The sequence below is a fragment of the Octopus sinensis genome, linkage group LG6 (genome assembly GCF_006345805.1).
Source record: "Octopus sinensis linkage group LG6, ASM634580v1, whole genome shotgun sequence".
Classification (NCBI taxonomy): domain Eukaryota; kingdom Metazoa; phylum Mollusca; class Cephalopoda; order Octopoda; family Octopodidae; genus Octopus; species Octopus sinensis.
Window position 1 is genome coordinate 20,082,949 of NC_043002.1, and position 19,533 is coordinate 20,102,481.

The 19,533-nt window shown below is 34.8% G+C and overlaps 1 protein-coding gene across 2 annotated transcripts in view; it reads right to left on the reverse strand.

The window, feature by feature from the left end:
• LOC115212794 (baculoviral IAP repeat-containing protein 6) overlaps positions 1 to 19,533 on the reverse strand; it is a 142,537-nt gene that overhangs the window by 78,310 nt on the left and 44,694 nt on the right. For both annotated transcript variants that reach the window (XM_029781493.2, XM_029781494.2), the window contains exons 3-10: positions 13,876 to 14,010; positions 11,127 to 11,377; positions 8,700 to 8,828; positions 5,275 to 5,348; positions 4,959 to 5,008; positions 3,791 to 3,886; positions 2,376 to 2,491; positions 637 to 779 (exon numbers count right to left, since the gene is read on the reverse strand). In XM_029781493.2, the coding sequence (XP_029637353.1) occupies positions 637 to 779; positions 2,376 to 2,491; positions 3,791 to 3,886; positions 4,959 to 5,008; positions 5,275 to 5,348; positions 8,700 to 8,828; positions 11,127 to 11,377; positions 13,876 to 14,010 (994 nt within the window). The remainder of the gene's footprint in view (positions 1 to 636; positions 780 to 2,375; positions 2,492 to 3,790; positions 3,887 to 4,958; positions 5,009 to 5,274; positions 5,349 to 8,699; positions 8,829 to 11,126; positions 11,378 to 13,875; positions 14,011 to 19,533) is intronic.

Consider the following 19,533-nt stretch of genomic DNA (forward strand, 5'->3'; position numbering starts at 1 on the left):
TCCATCATATAGATAATCTAAGAGCCTGAAGTACTAGTGGTTTGATGGGTTGCACATCACTAGAGCTGTACACAAGTTTAAACATACAAGTTTCCAGTGTGGGAATCAAACCAAAAGATGTTTATCTTAGTGCACAGAATATGAAGTAGACTTTAACATCTTTGGACATTACTTATTACATACTCTATCACTGGATATGAGACATTTTGTGCTGCCTATTTGGCATTGTTGATTCAACACTGACTTACGTGACATCAGACATTTTAATGTTTCTCATTCCCCACCCACATCTCTGTTCCTGTTTATGTGCAAGCATCTAGTTATGTCTGTATGTGTAATATCTCTTGCTGTCCCACCCAGCCACTCACTCACACACTCCCTCTCTGTATGCTATATTTCTGCACATGCATGTTTGCCTGCAGTGCCAAAACCATACAGCCACCAAATGTGCAGTTGAATGTGCAGTCAGCCATGTCCCAACAGCTGCACCCAACTGTTCCATTCCGTCCTTCACTGAAGACATATATAATAAGTTGTTGAAGATCATAACTTAACATCCATTATTCCATTATTTTACTAGAAAAAGACCAAAAAAGACAAAAAAAAAAAGAAGAGGTAAATCAAAATAATACTGACCTCTCGTGTAAAGTTCATCACTCAAAGGTATTTCTCGAGGATCTGTTATATTGACAGCAACACACTCGGGAGTATAGCTCTCTTCAGTCAACAACTCATTGGGACAGCGGTCCCGCTCTGTCTTCAGCTGTTGGTCCATTCTGCTACAATTACAAAAGAGGAAATAAAACAAATTACTTAAAAGAATCGGAACTGTTTCATCAAATATTCACTTGTGCATCCAAGAAAATTTTGATTCTAACTGACATAAAAAAAGACTTGTAAAAGATGTTATTGAAACTATTACACAGAAATAATTATAAAAACCTAAATTAATGAGGTGTGTTGACTAGGTAAAATGGTGACATACAGTCAACTGAATGATCAAAATCACTAGAAAGTGAGAGGAGAGAAAAGCAAAAAGGTTGACTTTGACAGGATTTGAGGTGCAAAAACAAAGCATCAAGAGCTGTCTAGAAGATGTATCAGCTTTTTGTCACTTGCACCAATTCCACCTTTAATAAATATTTAGCGAAACTGGAAAATTTAATTTAGTTTAAGATCACAAATAAAACCTTATTTACAATTTTACACTTCCTAGAGGTTGTGGGGGCTTAAGCAATCAGGCTCAAGTATCCAGCACAGCTGCTGGAGCCAAATTATTTAAAATTAATCCCCACACACTGCTTGTAGGGAAGATAATTAAAGAGGGAAATAAAATGTCAGATTGTAACCCAATACAGAAAATAATTAAACAGCTTTCAATATAAAGAAGAGTATGAATTATCTTAACTGGTTGACTCTTTAACTGTGAAGTAACGCCAGATCTTAAACTTCTGCCTGCTCTGTGTAACACATGATACAGGGGACATATTTCCTTGAGATCCATACATCATGTGTGACATGCATTCCCAATTTTGTTTTAATCACCCAAGTAACTTGACTTATAAAAGGATCATATGAATTCAGGCTAGCTAGAACTTTGAAAACAAGCATGGACATTTAAAACAAACTTATGAAGATTCTTGGAACAAGTTAACAATAGGAAAAATAGATAAACAGGCATACGGACCTTACAGAGATACACAACACATATATTCCTGCTACTGGCCTAAATTGATACAGTGATGAGGCAAGCTGGTATAGTAGAAGGACAACTTATCACTAGGGCATCTAACATAGTTATGACACTGTGTAAAGTTTCTTTTATTAGTTTTAACCAACATCATTTAGCCCTAGGCCAGATCTGATACGATCCAGTAAACTGTTGATTAAAGATGTTTCAGTCATGATCAACCCACTTATAATAGTGAGACATGGTTTGAGGGAGGTTTGGTTACTATTTCTAACATGCTGAGAGACCAAGTGCTTACTAAAAGTGGAAATTACAAAAGAGAAAAAAAAAAACAACTTAATGCAGCTATGTGGTAGGTGCAGGTGTGGTAAGAAGCTTGCTTCCCAACCACATGGTTCTGGGTTCAGTTTCACTGTGTGGCATCTTGGGTAAATGCCTTCTACTATAACCCTGGGCTGACCAAAGCCTTGTGAGTGGATCTGGTGTATCCTCCCACCATCACTTGACAACCAATGTTGGTGTGTTTACATCCCTGTAACTTAGCGGTTCACCAAAAGAGGCCAACACAATAAGTACTAGGCTTACAAAGAATAAGTCCTGGGGTTGATTTGTTCAACTAAAGGCAGTGTTCCAGCATGGCTGCAGTCAAAAGAAGAAAAGAATAAATCACGAACACAAGGCTTACCCAGATTTATGCCTGCTATCAACATCCACTGTTGGAATGGGTTCCATCTCAAATTGTACTCCTGTTTTAGCAGCTACTACAGGTTCAGTTGGATCCAAATTAAACTGGCAGTGTTTCTGGACAAATAGAAGAGAATAAGAATTTTGAAAACTATACAAAATAAGGTGACTTACTTTCCATTAACAAAGTTATTTTAATACCAAAAATAATGAAGGGCATCCAGCTGTAGAAACTCTGCCAGATCAGATTGGAGTCTGGTGCAGCCATCTGGTTAGCCAGACCTCAGTCAAATCGTCCCACCCATGCTAGCATGGAAAGCAGATGTTAAACAATGATGATGAAACTGGATCACAAACACACATAAGACTCCTGCCTCTTCATCACTCCTATTTCCTAATCTCTCTTCTTTCTACTACTAGAACAGACTGCATTGTTATCATCCGTCTTCACTCCAAACCCATTTGTCCTTCTCTAAGCCTACATAAAAGAGACTGGATTGAACCAGAAATATGAAGGGCGGAAGGGAGAGTGTTAGTTGATTAAAGTGATCTCAGTTCTTGAGGATGTAGCAGAGTCTGGGTGGGTGGGGTTGGACACAGCAAGAGTGATGGGATGAAGAGAAGCAAGTGGAATGGGAATGTCCAAGTGGAGGTGGTATGATCCCAGTCAACTCCAAGGAGACATTAGAACAGAGATAGAAAAGGCTGAGAGCAGAGACAATTTTCTGTTATGTTCCAAATATCATCACAATGAAAACCTGAGTCATTCTACTGAATCACCCAAAATACTTAATTATTTTCCCAAAATAATGAAAATACATGGACTGTGTATTTCAATAGAAATAGAGTCATTATGGAGTAACATGGAAGTTCTCTATATATTCATGCGTTAGAAGTGCACAAGGTTACAAAATTTAATGCATTCATGCATGGGTTGGACAGTTCAACTGGGGTCTGGGAAGCCAGACTGGGTTTGGTGCAGCCTTCTGGCTTCTCAGATCCCAGTTGAACCGTCCAACCCATGCCAGCATGGAAAGCGGATGCTAAACGATGATGATGATGATGATGATGATACAATCAATTTTAGGCATTACTCTGCTTATCAACAAGCTCTAAGGATGATTGCATAAAACCTTTAGAACTGAATGATATAATAATGTCTACCTTGCATATGACAAATAGGTTTTAAGCAAGCACATACACACTTCACAACAAATTCGTTATACATTCTTTCGCTGGTTTCAGCCATTAGAGAGTGTGGCAATACTGGAACACAGGCACTAAACTCGAAAGAGTATTGAATGCAATGTAATCCAATACCATGATATATCAAGTTGTTTCATTCAAAACCATAAGGATTCTGCATGCAAGTACCTCATATATAAATTAAAAGAAGACATAACATTATATAATTACCTTTAGTAGGCGTGCTGTACTCCATATAACAACATTACCATTCAAAGTGGATGTGGCAAAGAAATGTTTGCTGCTGGATGTACTAATACACTCAATCTGAAAGAAAACAAAGGAGAATGTCATGTTCCTTATACAATATGTTGCTCTTTTCATATCACCAAATTTAGTCTTTTGGATTCTGCTTGTGCAGTATTACTGAAAATTTGGCTTGTTAAGTTCTTATAACCCTTCTTTGGCTATTTTACCAAAACTCAAGTTATTATCACAATACATAAAAGTGTAAGAAATTGAAAAAAAAAAAAAAGGTGAAATTAAAGACAAAAGTTATTCAAAATAATAAATCAATGAATCATAGTTTTTTTAAACTTTGCAACTGAAATCTCACGTTATCTAAGGAAATCTAAATCTACCCCAGCACTTCCTTGGTAAATATTTTATCAACTCTGGAAAGATGTAGAATAAAGATAACTCAGCAAAATTTTAATTCAGAATACAAAATTATTAACCATAGTGCCAACAACCACCTTGAGCACCTTTTCTAGCTCCATGTGCCAAATACATGTGGGCATGCATACAAAGTCAGAAAACAGCACAGCTACCATGACTTTTGGAAACATTTTTTTCATACTCAGGGTTGCTGAAGCATGGAACAAACCATCTTCATTAGATGTTAGTTGCCAAGACATCGCATCCTTTAAAACATCCATGCTTCCTGAAATTCCTCAACACGATGCCTGACATCCCTCCCCTCCATACGCAAGCACACATGAATATCATGACTGTTCACTTTCCTGACTTTTGTACTAATTCTACGTACTGTACATGCACCTCTGATGAGTTGTAGTGCTCCTGAGCACTATACACAATAATTTCATTATTATTATTATAAAATCACAAGTACAACAAAGCTCTTTCTCTGCATTCCATTGTACTTCTCTAACAGTATCCTCTAATAGACAACCTAAGCACAAGGCATTTGAGGAATTGGGGGTATAATTGATTTAACCAAGCCCAATATTCAATGGTGTTTATTGTATTGATGATGCCAATGATATTTGAACCTAGGAATGTATTGGGACATGAACATGTTAAAGAATTTTGTCTGATGTCTACCCAGTCTTCTAATCTAATGAAACAAAGAGAATTAATGACAAATTTGATATCTTACTTTGTCTGTTGGTTCACCATGTAATAGAGCTGGCTGTGTTGCATAAGTTACTGCAATCAAATGAAACAAAAACATGAGTATACACTTGGGTTCAGTCATAATTAAAGAAAGAAAAAGAATTACTAAAAAAAAAAAAAAACTTAATACTCTAAAAGACTAAGATATTGACTAAAGACAAGTCATTTGGTTTGGAATTCAAATGTATGCAGAAAATAATTGAAAAATTAAAAGAAAAGCAAAACAAAGTAAAAAGAAAGCTTTTGGAGAAAAAAAAGAGAAAGGTTTTCTGTTTGACTCAATACAAATGCATACAAACCTAAAAGTGGGACGTTTTGTGTATACTCTCCTTTCACAAAAGGACAAGATGTTGAATGTCTTTCGTGTTCAGACCTGGAAATAAATAGATATATATATATATTATATACATACATACACACACATTATATATACATATAGGCAAGATGGTGAGATGATGTAAGAGCAGTTTCTATGGCACTGAGGTAGATCCGGCCACCTCCATTAACAGGGACAAAAACCCAGATATAAAATGCTGGATGATGATGATACACACACACACACACACACAGAAGACAGAGGGAGAGAGGAAGACAGAAAAATTAATTAAAAACATAAATGACAAAATAACACAAAAAGTGAACATTATAACAATTTATCAAAAAACCAACTTGAACACCAATCTCTAAGTTACTAGCTAAACTTTATAAAATATATTTCTAATCTGTTTGTTGAAATTAAAAATAAAAACAAATGGTGTTAACTTGTTTGTTAAATTACAAGACTTGTGGTGTGGCTAAGTGGCTGGAATACAGAACACAAAATCTTTTACATGTTATGCTGCAGTCCTTGTATTAAAAAACCCTTCTCCACCTTCAACACACACACAAGTTTCACTACTCTACTCACTCTATGTTATCTAATACAACTCTTTATTCCACAGTTCAGTGGTTATTACCTGAACAGAGCTGATATATACCTAGACAACTCTAGCAGCTCCTGCTATACATCAAGTATATCATGGTACTTGCAGACACAGATATACAACTATTCTGCAACTATATCAATCATTTTGTAATTTATATATTTTCTATCAGTTTTCATGTTATACTGAAGCTCATTGGTAAAGTAAAAGACATTACATTCTTCTTCCACTTCTAAAATTACAGGTTTCTTTGAATAAGATACACACTTGATGGTGGAAGACTGCACAACCAGTTTTAACATGGGAACTAATACTCACCAGGAACTAAACTCATACCAGAATCAGATCCCCTATACAAAAAGCCAAGATGATCAATAGGATCTCACATACACTCAAAACTAGAATCTGGCAGTCAACTGGCCATCTTCAAAAGGCAAGATCAACAGACAAAAGAGACCTTAAGCTCTAGTACTATAGTAGCTTCTTGTAGAATTTCACAAACTAACACTGATCTGGTTCCTCCTTACTGCTATAGCTACACGTACTTTTGGTTTCCATTTACAAATCATTGAACAAAATATGAAGATCAGGCCTTCTCTATGTGTGAAAATGCAATTTAGTGTAAAAATAATTCTTGATTTAAAAAAAATTTTTGCTACAGTTGCTAACAATTACCACTCTTTTGTAGTGTTCAGTACACCACCAAATACTTGATTTAACTAAAATCATGCCATTAGCCCACTTTTTGTAATTATACAACTTGCAGACAAAAATCTTTGTATTGTTTTTTTTACACTTATTAAAATCTTTGTGCACTGATCAGAGCAGAGTTAAGAAAACTATGACTGCCCGATAAGATTTAAAAAGACCAAAACATGTAAATAGCTATTAACTTGCCTACTAACAAAGATCAGATTTTTTTTTCTGTAAGCATATAAATTCAATTTTCTGTGAAACTGATTCTTAATTCCTTGAAATTCTTTTCCCATTTTCCTTGAGAGTTGCTAGCAATTACTATCAGGGTTTTGTTTGCTTTCCCCAACTAAGGGGCATATTTCAATCCACTGTGAATTTTAGCATACATCATTGAATACATTGTTACCTAACTACAAGATCTAGCAAAGATTCAGCACTGTACAACCACAACAATAAACAAAAAGCCATCAACTCCTTGGCCAGTAATCCAACACTCTTCATTACCAGCTAATATTCTACTTTTAGTTATAAACCCTTTGGTATTCAAATTACTCAGTCAAATGTAATGTTTGTTTATTCATATTGCTTTAAATTAATCATGCATTATCTTGTAATTTAGAGATTTTGATGATGTGATTACATTTTTTTTGTACATTCCGTGTTTAATTACATATAAATATCTACTGCGTCTTTTTACAATTTAGCCTCCAGAAATTCTATCTTGTAGTATACAGTTCTTCATTCACTTCAAGACTTTTTGGCGGGGTGGGGTACCGGTAGTATAAGCTATTCTCAGTAATTGATCATGAATCATTATCAGTATTTGTTTTCAAGAGATTTACACTACTACTACATTTGGGAAAATTCTTTATACTACTCTCACTGTTCCTCTTCTCCAATACATTGATAGATTATTTACATTTTAGAATGACTTTCTAGAATGACATTGTTGTGGTTAGAGGTCAGATCTGGCCAGTTTTAACAAACAAAAAAAAAAAAGGTTAAATATTTTGGCCCAATACAATCATGTTTCTCTAAGTCATATTGCTCAAAATCACAAAACAAAGTATAAATAGATCTTGCATTGGATTCGACAATGAATGTGCCAGTTGTTTGATCAGTCAAACAACCTCATAGTATTATAATATAAATGACTGAGTATTCCACTATGCAGCAAGTCTGGCTCTTTGAATTACAGGTAACGTCAATCTTGTATCTCTACATTTTCCATCAATACAATTTCATAAGGACTGGCTTGTTTCAAGGTTTGTGAGTTCTACCATAGCAGAAGACACTTGTCCAAGATACTGCACAGTGGGATTGAACCCATAACTTCATGATTACAAACTGAACTTAAGAAGTTCAGATTGTTGATTATGTATTCAACCATGCATGCACTATAATCAGTGTAATCAGAGAAGCAGATAGCTTTGTCCTATAAAAATATTACTACAATACAAAACTACATTCTATTTACTTCAATCAAACTGACTTAAAAATCTGTGGTTTAACTACACTTAGGTAGACTATTTTGGGATACAAAAAGGCATGGAAGAAAAGAGTATGTGGTGTAATACAAGTCTCTTGGTGAGGTTAACTTAAAGGAAAATATTCACAAAGGATAGGTTTAATAGTATGAAACAACACTAGCTTATAAATGTTATTTGTTTGATACTATCCAATAGAAAGACGCGAGGTTAAAGTTGGAAATCAGAACCTAGATGTTGAAAATAAATACTGCAAATAACTTATCTATTTGTCATAAACTGTACGAGTAATTGGTTGTGGTTTTTGATGCCTCTTACTAACAAGATACTAATATTCTGGCCATTAATTTTTACAACCACGAATAGCAGAGAAGAGGTTTCAGATTAATTTGCTCAACTGAATCCAAAAGTATAGTTCTGTGTGGCATAACAGTTCTTACAAAAAAAAAAAAAAAAAAGAAAGAAAGAAAATTCATGTATTGTAACCAGATATTTGCTATAAGAATAACTATCAATCCAAGTAAAATGCAAATCCAAGATGATGATGAAATGGATCCCAAATCATCATTCCCACAAATCATTTTAGGAAGTCATTATTATTGAGTAGTCAATTATTACCAAGGTTCATCTGTGGGCTCCCAGCAGACAAGACACACGTTGCAGGTGAAACACATTGCACGATCATCCCCAATAGAATTGGGTTGGTGATAGAATCCAGCTTGTGCCATAGGATCTGGTAGGGCCCATCTGAAAAATAGAAAGCAGTTTTCTAGTTAAGACAAAAGATTTTATTTAAATAATTGCCCTGAGAAGAGAAAGAAACATACAAAAGGAAAAACATTTGAAATGAATTGCAAAAATAAAATTAAGAATCAAATTAAATGCTACTAGTTCACATATTATCCAGGTATTCTTTTATTCTTTCATTTGTTTCAGTCATTTGACAACAGCCATGCTGGAGCACCGCCTTTTAGTTGAACAAATCAACCCCAATACTTATTCTTTATAAGCCTAGTACTTATTCTATCGGTCTCTTTTGCTGAACTGCAAAGTTACAGAGACATAAACACACCAGCATCGGTTGTCAAGCGATGGTGGTGATGGGGCAAACACAAATACACACACACACATATATATATATATATATATATATATATGCGACGGGCTTCTTTTCAGTTTCCATCTACCAAATCCACTCACAAAGTTTTAGTCAGCCTGAGGCTATAGTAGAAGACACTTGCCCAAGGTACCACACAATGGAACTGAACCTGGAACTATGTGGTTGGTAAGCAAGCTACTTACCACACAGCCACTTCATATCAGAAATTTTCACAAAAACTTTTTTTAAATAATCACAATCCTTGCTGAAAACAAATACAGATGTCTAAGATGTGATACTCAACAAGTCTATGCAATAGTACATATTTACTGTGTTTTCATCCATTTATCTATACTTATATTTCTCTTTTTTCATGGAAAGATGCCATTCCAACTCAACTGCTAACCCCTTAACTGTGTAGTCAAAGTAGAATCTTCCTTTTATTAGTAAGGTAAGATTTGAACTTATGACTGATCATCAATCTAGTATCTTAACCTTAGAGACTGGTCACCGATATTCACAAGCTACAAAATGAAAACCACCACAAAACTTTAAAAAAACAACAAAACAGCTTTATTACAAAGCATAAAACATGGGTCAGTTTAAATCATCGAAGATGGCCTTCTTGTATTTAGGAAAATAGACACATGAATGATTTTTCATAAGATTGATGAAACCCTTAACAGTTATAAAATCCAGCTGCTTACAGTAATGGGTTGTACCACTAAATGGTATCCATTTACAGCCAGGTGCACTGAGTATTGGCCTTCAGTACAGTACAACCCTAGTATATGGTCTAGAAACAGCACAGAAATTAGCAAACTGAGGCTTGATCTGATGCCAACAAATAGCAACATATTTTTGTGGGTGGGAGTGGTTACTATTTTTACATGCTTTCCCCATGCTTTGATGGATGCAATGGCTTCTAGCTGGAGTAATTATTTTTAGAGGATGACATGGCTGTGCGGCTAAGAGGTTTGTTTCACAACTACATGATTTTGGGTTCAGTCTCACTGCACAACACCTTGAGTAAATGTCTTTTACTATAGCCCTGAGCCAATCCAAGGAACATGAAATTTAAAAGAAATAAATTGCAGGAAGTCCATTGTATATTTGTGTGTAGGGAAGGTGAGGAAGGGGTAGACTCAGGAAGATGTGGGATAAATTGGTGAGAAAGGATCTTCAGATGCTGGGCCTCACAGTGGGAATGACAAGGGACCAAAACTTCTGGCGGTTTGTTGCGCTTGAGAAGACATGTTAAGCTAAGTAAAATCATGGTTGTCTTTGCATTCAGGCACATCCCCTGCATCTTTCTTCAGCTGTGCAATCCTAACCTTGCAGGCTCATGGGTGCTGGTGCCATGTTAAAAGCACCCATGCCAGTGCCACAGAGGAGCATCCATCCTTGTGCACCCGGTACACTATGTAAAGTGGGTGGTGTTAGGAAGGTCATCTAGCTGTAGAAGCCATACCAAAACAGACATGGAGCTTGGGCAGCTCCTGACACACTGTCTAGTCCATGCCAGTATGGAAAACGGACATTAAATGGTGATGATGATACATATATAAAATAAACATACAATGGGCTTACTGCAATGTCCATTGATTAAATGTCTTATGTGCATGTGTGTGTGTTGTGAATATATATTCTGTACCTTTCAACATTAAGGTGTTGATGTTGGCATTCCTTGATGATACTATATGGTCACTCTCAATGAAAAACAGGTAAGGGTTGGCAACAGGAAGAGCATTCAGCTGTAGAATTCTTCCCCAAATAATCTCCATCCAAATCTATGCTAGCATAGCAAAATGTACATCAAATTAATGAATGAACTTTCCTATTGCAAACCGTTCAACCATGGAATGTGCTTTATTCAAAGTTTAGAGACAAAAGGAAAAAAAATACCAGAGTAGAAACCATCATTGAAGTGTAACTTTTTAACTTACTTGTAATTCATGTGAGGCCACTTGCCAAATGTTTCCCGCCGTGCAGCTTCACTGTACATAAGAGATCGTTCCACTGGGCCAGAGCCGATTTCTGGTAGACTACTGGGCAGCAAGTAGCTTAACCTGTTACTGATGGCAGCAGCAATAGATAGACCTGGACGGTGTTGGTTAAGCCTCTTCATTTCTGCTACCACATTACTGCATACGGTCTTCAGAGCACAATGAGGGAGCTGGATGCACACAGTGGCCCACTGTTGAAGAACAAACCATATGTTGTTGCAATGTGTAAATACTGATGCACAATGTATTGACATAGATAAACAATTGTTCACTTTAGCTCAATAAGACTGGCAAAAGATTCCTCGCAGCTGCTGATTATGTTACCAGAAATGATAAAAATTACACACATATGCACAGTTAGAGGATATATTTTCACAAGCATAAAAACTTAATATTAACTGAAAATAAGACTCACTACAGGCACAGTCATGTTTTAATAATTTTGTTGATGGTAACTTTAGAGTCTAAGATATCAAAATGTATACAAAAAATATTCCAATTTTAATATAAACCATTTACCTTTATTAGACACAACTGGGAAAGAGAATATGTAAAAGTAATATGTATCCGCCTACATTAATTTTAAAAATAAATACATGTCCTGGTTTTTCTACCAGGAGTGCCACTGAGAAATATAACCATTTTAAATGCAATACTCAATGAGAACAAGGAAAAACGTTAAGAGTGCAGAAAAATTATAAAGAATACAAAAATAAACTTTATTAAAACCAGCACTTAATGAGGTGAGTTAACATCCCTGAAACTATCAGAAACAAACTGTCTGTGTGTTCAAGGCAATGTTATTCTGATCAATGATGTAACAATATTTAAACCCCTAAATACAACAAACATTAATTAACCCATAGAGTTAGGTTTATACTGTGTTGCTAAGTTATGCAGTAAAAGAAGTTGGAAAACTTGAGGTGAGGGTGGGGGAAAACAGTTGTAAGACATCTCAAACAACTTCAATTATATTGAGGTATTTTTCTGATGTAGTCTAGTTCATACTCCGAGTCAAACCTAATAGTGTCAAACCTGTGATCAAAGGTATTTGAGCTATAACAATCTCATTTTCTTCCCAAATATATCAGACTGCAACTACCCAATGTTTACCCCCTTTTTTTAATTTATTCTTTATTAAATGGTATGGAATTGTTTGCTATTTCTACCAAGTCAAACAATATATTGAAGAAAGGAAAGTGAAAACGAGAGAGAAAATAGTGAACTGAAGTCTGGACAAAATAGCTGAGAAAACTTAAAATAACCTAAAATAAAGTAAGAAAAATTAAAATATATTACTCTATTCTAAAAACATTGAGTAAATAATTTTCAAAATTACAAATAATGTAAATACTAACATGGGTCCAACCCATGTCAGCATGGAAAACAGACATTAAAGGATGATGATGAAATACTTAATCATATAGTGTTTAATCAAATTGTCATGAACTGTATCCCAGGTATCAGTCTTTGGAATTACAATACCTTCCCATAATTGGTTTAGATTCATTCACAAGCAGGAGTGGCTGTTTGGTAGGTAGCTTGCTTACCAGCACATGGTTCCGAGTCCGTTCCCACTGTGTAGCACCTTGGGCAAGTGTCTTCTACTATAGCCTCAGGCCGACCAAGGCCTTGTGAGTGGATTTGGTAAATGGAAACTGAAAGAAGCCCGTCGTATACATGTGTGTGTGTGTGGTGTGTGTGTGTGTATAATATATATATATATATATATATATATATATATATATATATATATATATATTATATATATATATATATATATATATATATGCATGTGTGTGTATATGTTTGTGTGTCTGTGTTTGTCCCCACCAACATTGCTTGACAACCGATGGTGGTGTGTTTACGTTCCCATAACTTAGCGGTTCACCAAAAGAAACCAATAGAATAAGTACTAGACTTCCAAAGAATAAGTCCTGGGGTCGATTTGCTCGACTAAAGGCGGTGCTTCAGCATGGCCGCAGTCAAATGACTGAAACAAGTAAAAGAATAATAGAGTAAATTGCCCTCTGGGTAGTTTCCTGCTCGTTACTATATGATGATTACTCGTTTGATTCCCAATTTGTGATTTTTCTGATGCTACTACTAATTTACCTTTGTATCCTTTATCTAAAAGTACTCACTCAGTAAATTTAGGGCATAACTACATAAGTGCACCCCATCAGCTGTTTCCTCAAAAATTTCTGAAAAATGGATATTTGCAGATGAAATTTTCTGCAGATACATTTCAGACTGTGCAGATTACATTGGAATTTGTTGAGAAAAACTTTTTCAGAGGTGGGGAAAGGAGATTTTGGATAAGTCACATGCTTCAAATTTTGCTTCCTCATAACTTTCAGATTGTGTAGATTATGATTATATTGGAATTTAGTGTAGGGGAAAAAATTTGGAGGATTGATATTTCATGCATCTTGAGAGTTTCCTCATATATTTTGATAATTATACTTGCTTTACCTCAGTAAAAGTTACATAACCCAAGCTAATAAGTAAGCAACTTTGTTGTAGTATAAATGAACATCTGAAACTAGTAAAAGAAACTATAACTTGGTATACCACATATTAAAATACACAATATACAGGTTGACTGAAAGAGAATCTGTTGTTCTGAAAATGGAGAAAAAAAAAATTCAGCAAAAAAAAAAAAAGAAGATAAGGAAAGATGGTGCACCTTAGCAGTTTTGTGGTTAGCCTTAGCAAGTTCCTGCATGGAGTCAACTGCTCGATCAAGTTCTTTGAGGAAATCATCCACATAGTCAATGCCAGGCAATTCAGCAGCAGCAAGAGATTTCAAAAGCTGATTAGCCTGTAAAATAAATACACACAGTAATTTCAAAAAGCTTGTCTCTGCATCTTTAGAATCACAAGAAAATGTATTTGTTACACTAGTACAAGGTTTACAGGAAGTGAATCAGATTCTATAATGTTTATGCATTTCACAAAAGCATAAACAATATAAGTGAAAAAGAAAACAAGATAGCCCTATATCCACCACATGATTCTACAATACAAACTTCTTGTTTTGAAGTGATCTAAGTTAAAAACCCTTTATCAAAATTTCATGTGAGCCAAACACCAACTTAACAACAGTTATTTTAATAAATTCTTCATTATCTTCAAAATTAATTAAAACAAAAGAAGTGTATTTCAAAAGAAATCATCACCATCATCATCGTTTAACGTCCGCTTTCCATGCTAGCATGGGTTGGACGATTTTGACTGAGGGGTGGCGAACCAGATAGCTGCACCAGGCTCCAATCTTGATCTGGCAGAGTTTCTACAGCTGGATGTCTTCCTAACGTCAAACACTCCAAGAGTGTAGAGGGTGCCTTTTATGTGCCACTGGCACGGAGGCCAGTCAGGCGGTACTGGCAACGACCTCGCTCGAATCTTTTTACACATGCCACCGGCACAGGTGCCAGTAAGGCGACACTGGTACTGATCACGCTCAAATGGTGCCTTTTACGTGCCACCGGCACGGAAGCCAGTTAGCTGCTCTGGCAACGATCACGCTCGGATGGTGCTCTTAGCACCCTACTAGCACGGGCACAAGTGCCAGTAAGGCGACACTGGTAACGATCACACTTGAATGGTGCCTTTTATGTGCCACTCGCACGGAAATCGGCTAGTCGCTCTTTCAACGATCACACTCGTATGGTGTTCTTTGCACCCCGATAGTAACAAAAGGGTTAAAAGCTTCATCCAGGTTTGAAATCAAAATATTTCATAAAAATTGACATGTTATTGGATAACTATCAGAAAGTTTACCTCCAAAGTGATGAGTGAAGGTCAGCCAAAGCTCATTTGATACATAAATGACTATAACTAATAACTAAAAGGACTAAACCTGAAACTAAACTGGTGTAGCAAACTCAGCTTGCTAGAAGCTTACCACCAGTCTTCAATGAGTATGTATAGAACAGAAATTTTTATATGGTGCATCAAAAATTCTTTCGTAACTATTCTTATTAGGTAATCAGTTTGTATCAGGAACTTTTAGACATCAAAATATGAAGGCCTAAAGATAAACAAGTATTTGCATTCATTACATGCCAGTGCCATGTGAAAATCACCCAAGCTGGCACCACATAAAAAGCACCCACTACTCTCTGTAAAATGGTTGGTGTTAAGAAAGACATCCAGCCGTAGAAACCATGCCAAAATAGATGACTGGAGCTTGGTACAGTCCTCCAGCTTGCCACCTCCTGTCAAACTGTCTAACCCACACCAATATGGAAAATGGATGTTAAATGATAACGAAGACTAATTAATCTGACAAGGTCATCGCTAAAACTGTGTGACAATATTGTATAATGATATATAAATGTACTGGAATATACAAAATAATCACTATCCATCATTAATTAACACTCCTTTAAACCATTTGTATTGGGGTTATTCTTTTATTGAAAAGCTATGATCAGTTTGACAAATTCATAAATATTCTAAATACCATAATTTTAGTATTTTACAAACACTTTTCTAGAATGTTTGAAACAATTTTGAATATTATTAGACCAAGTATTTTTCAATTGGCCAAAATGAAATGTAGTGTACAACATCTTGAAGAACAGAACTCATTATCAGGTATTCTGTATAGTCCAATACCTTATCTCCACATATAATATTTATACATACAACTGAACATTGTATTGCATAACATTTCTTTGGTAATAAGTACACATATCATCTGACATATAGGCTCAAAACAACTGATGATTGGATCCGCTTTCATGGTGATAATAAGCAGGTGAGAGAAATTTACTCTAGGATCATAGAATGATAATCAATCCTAAAAGATATTTCCTGAAAATGTGGTATATAAATAAATATCCAACTTTGCATTATAACAAATCTCTTTATGAATCCTTGTCTCTCAAACAACTAAAAAAAAAATAAGGTTACTGTGTCAATGTTTTGTCTGCTCCACTGAATGATGGAAATGAAAAGGGCCAGTGATTCAACAGTTATAATAAGAGAACCGAAGAAAATTGTTTAGGATGGGCTTTAACCTTTTGTTAGTATATTTCTGCTGAAATAGGCTTCATTGATTCACTTCAGAAAATAACGAAAAATTTCATAAAATAACTGTCACTATTAATCTAGTGTATTGACATAAATTGACAAGAAATTTTGGTGGAATGTTTTAATCTCGACCACTTTAAAACAAGTTTGTAGGAACAGTCTCAAGCAAGCTAGTATCAAAAAGTGCAAATTGAAACATGTAGAATTAAGTATATCCATGGAGACAAGTGGAATGCCTGGAATGAATAAAAACTAAGGACTAATGAACAAATTATGCAATGCATTATGTACTAAATCATTTTCTTCTTAATGAGCAGTAACATATTAAATAAAATTATATTTTCATCCATTTCACTCATTTTAATGCCAAGTACTTTACAACTAACAAATATCTTTTATAATTTTTCATTTCAAAAGCATATCTTTCTAGTGTCTACAGTTTAGCATTTGAGATATTTCATTATCAAATGTGTGTCATTATTTTTCTGATTACGATAGTGGTTTGTGATAAGAAATAGTCTATGGAAAGAATAAATAATAAATATAACAAGTAAATTAAAATTATTTCTTAATTCTGTACTGCAGTTCAATGGACATAGTGTGTATGAGTTCAAAATTAACAAAAATAGATGTTCATAGATTAATAATTATTAGTCTGGAAAGACATAATTTCACTTGTTGAGGAAGAATATGTTTAGACTGCTACAGAACAACTAATTGTGATAATTCTCCACAAATGTAGGAATATAGGAGGGCAGCTTGATAAACAGTCTGCAATCAAATTTTGATCCTCTTAGCTATTGTACATTACAAAATAAAGATGGCGTGAACATTATCACTGCTGTTTAGATTAGATACCTCTGATCACAAAAGATGAGGAAACTATGTCCATTGAACTGCAGTACAGAATTAAGAAATAATTTAAATTTACTTGTTATATTTATCATCTATTCTTTCTATAGACTATTTCTTATCACAAACCACTATCGTAATCAAAAAAATAATGACACACATTTGATAATGAAATATCTCAAATGCTAAAATGTAGACACTAGAAAGATATGCTTTTGAAATGAAAAATTATAAAAGATATTTTTTTAGAAATAAAGAATTTTTAAATTGTTAAAATTATTCTTAAAAAATAGAAGATCAGTAAGTGAGTAATATGCAAATATTTCAAATTTCTAAGCAGAAAACCAGGTGAACTAGATTTTATCAAATTAAGAGTACAGGCAAAAGTATATGGTTAAAAAATGTTTGCTCTGCAGTCATATGGTTCTGGGTTCAATCACACTGCAGGACACTTTTCTACTAAAGCTTTGGGTTTACCAATATTATGTAAGTAGAATTTGGTAGATCCATCTTGTGTTAGTGTGTCTGTCTATGCTTTCAACTAGAGTTTTGTCCAAAATTACAGATCAATAGAAAAAGTACCACAGTGAAACAAGTACTGAGATCAATGTGATCTATAAATGTGGTGCCCCAGTATGGCTGCATTCCAAGTATAAAAGAATAAAAGAATGGAAAAATCTAAGAAAAACAAAAGAACACAATTACTGTTAGCTGGTTTACATTCAAGTAATTAACCAAGAAAGACCATCTGGACCACATTAATTAAACTTGGTTGTATACATTCAAGTCATTTAAACAGTGTAATTAGCAGGTATTTGTGTCTTGGAAAGGGAGGAGGTGACTAAGACCAAGAGAACACTATCACCATCATCATTTGTAAAATGGAGAAAACAAGTATTTCAGATACTGTCAGGTAAAAAAAAACCCCACTAGACCAATGAAACATATGAAAATGAAGTTTATGCAACTCTTCATTCATAAATAAGTACTGACAAGCTACCCACTTTAACCCTACAACCTTACTGCATCTATTTTTGAGCCGATTCAGGCTGGGTATCAATTATATTGACATCAACAGTGTAGAGATCATGGGCACTGCCTTTTACAATCTTACAAGGAAGAAAAGCCAACTGTTTATCAGTAGTACATAACAGATAGTTTCCAATAAGTAAACAAATATCGTATACGTTACTAACATTCCGATTGCGATATCATTGGAAAAACCAGATCCATCCAATAATCCTGAAAGTAGATTTTATCTTTATATCTCATACAATATCTGGTTACTTGCTAAATCAGGTTAGATGAAGCTACACTCTAAATAAAATTACAAGTTGCAAGAGAAAATAAACATGCCTTGGTAGTTTTCAAAATGTGTAAAAATGACTTTCAAAACAAGGAACTTAGAATTATAAAATCAGTTTCCAAAACGATGGAATTATGCAAGACATATAAATCTAGAAGCATACTGATCATGCCATTAAGTTAAAGAATGGCCCCTAGTGACCACCTTTGACAAAAGCTATGAAAAAATACAAACATGGCTTCTTGCTGCCTCCCTTTGGATTTTTTCTTTCCATTAACAAGGCAATCTTGTCAAATAGATAATGACAAGTTTGCCACAAGGGCCTGAGCACAGAGAACATGAAGAACCAACAAACACTGCAATGCTTTTAACAAATCTATTACTTCACTGGCACAAACTGCTACTACTTTATATTGACCCAGGGATAATAGAAGGCAAAGCTGATGTCAATGAGATTTGAACATAGGACATAAAAAAAAAACATGAAAGATATTTTAAGACAATTTATCCAACAAGACCATTTCAGCAAATTAACTGTATTTAAAACATCGATAACGAAAAAAAAAGGGGATATGAAATAATTAGTGGATGTGAGATATCTTTTCTCATTCACACACATACACAATTTTTTGTGGCCTTAGCTTATGGCTACAATTAAACTGTGTCCAGTTTTATTTTCTGTTGTCTGGAAACAGGCGGGGGCAGCTGATATGAGGGGCATCTGACTATAGAAAAACTACTTCAACTGACCCATGTAAGTATGGAAAAGTAGACATGAAAATGATGACAATGATAATGTCTAGAAGGATTTAACAACTAATCACAATTTGTGAGGTGTCAATGATAAACACTTCCCAACACAGCCATACTATCTAAACTGTGAGACCCCTCCAAAAGTGTATTTAGTTTGCCTGAAGCTGAGTGTAATTTGTGTGTTCACTTGTTATAAACTTCTGCAATCAGTTGGATTCACTAATAGAAATTGCCAGTAGTAACAGCATTTGATTTGTCAATTTGCAATTCAGGGAGCCATTATTTCTGTTAGCAACAAAGGGATTCTTTTAAAGTGAAGAAAAGACTACGATTCTTGTGTATGAAGTACAATTCTGCATGGTTGCAAAAATGTGAGCACTGAATACAGAAGAT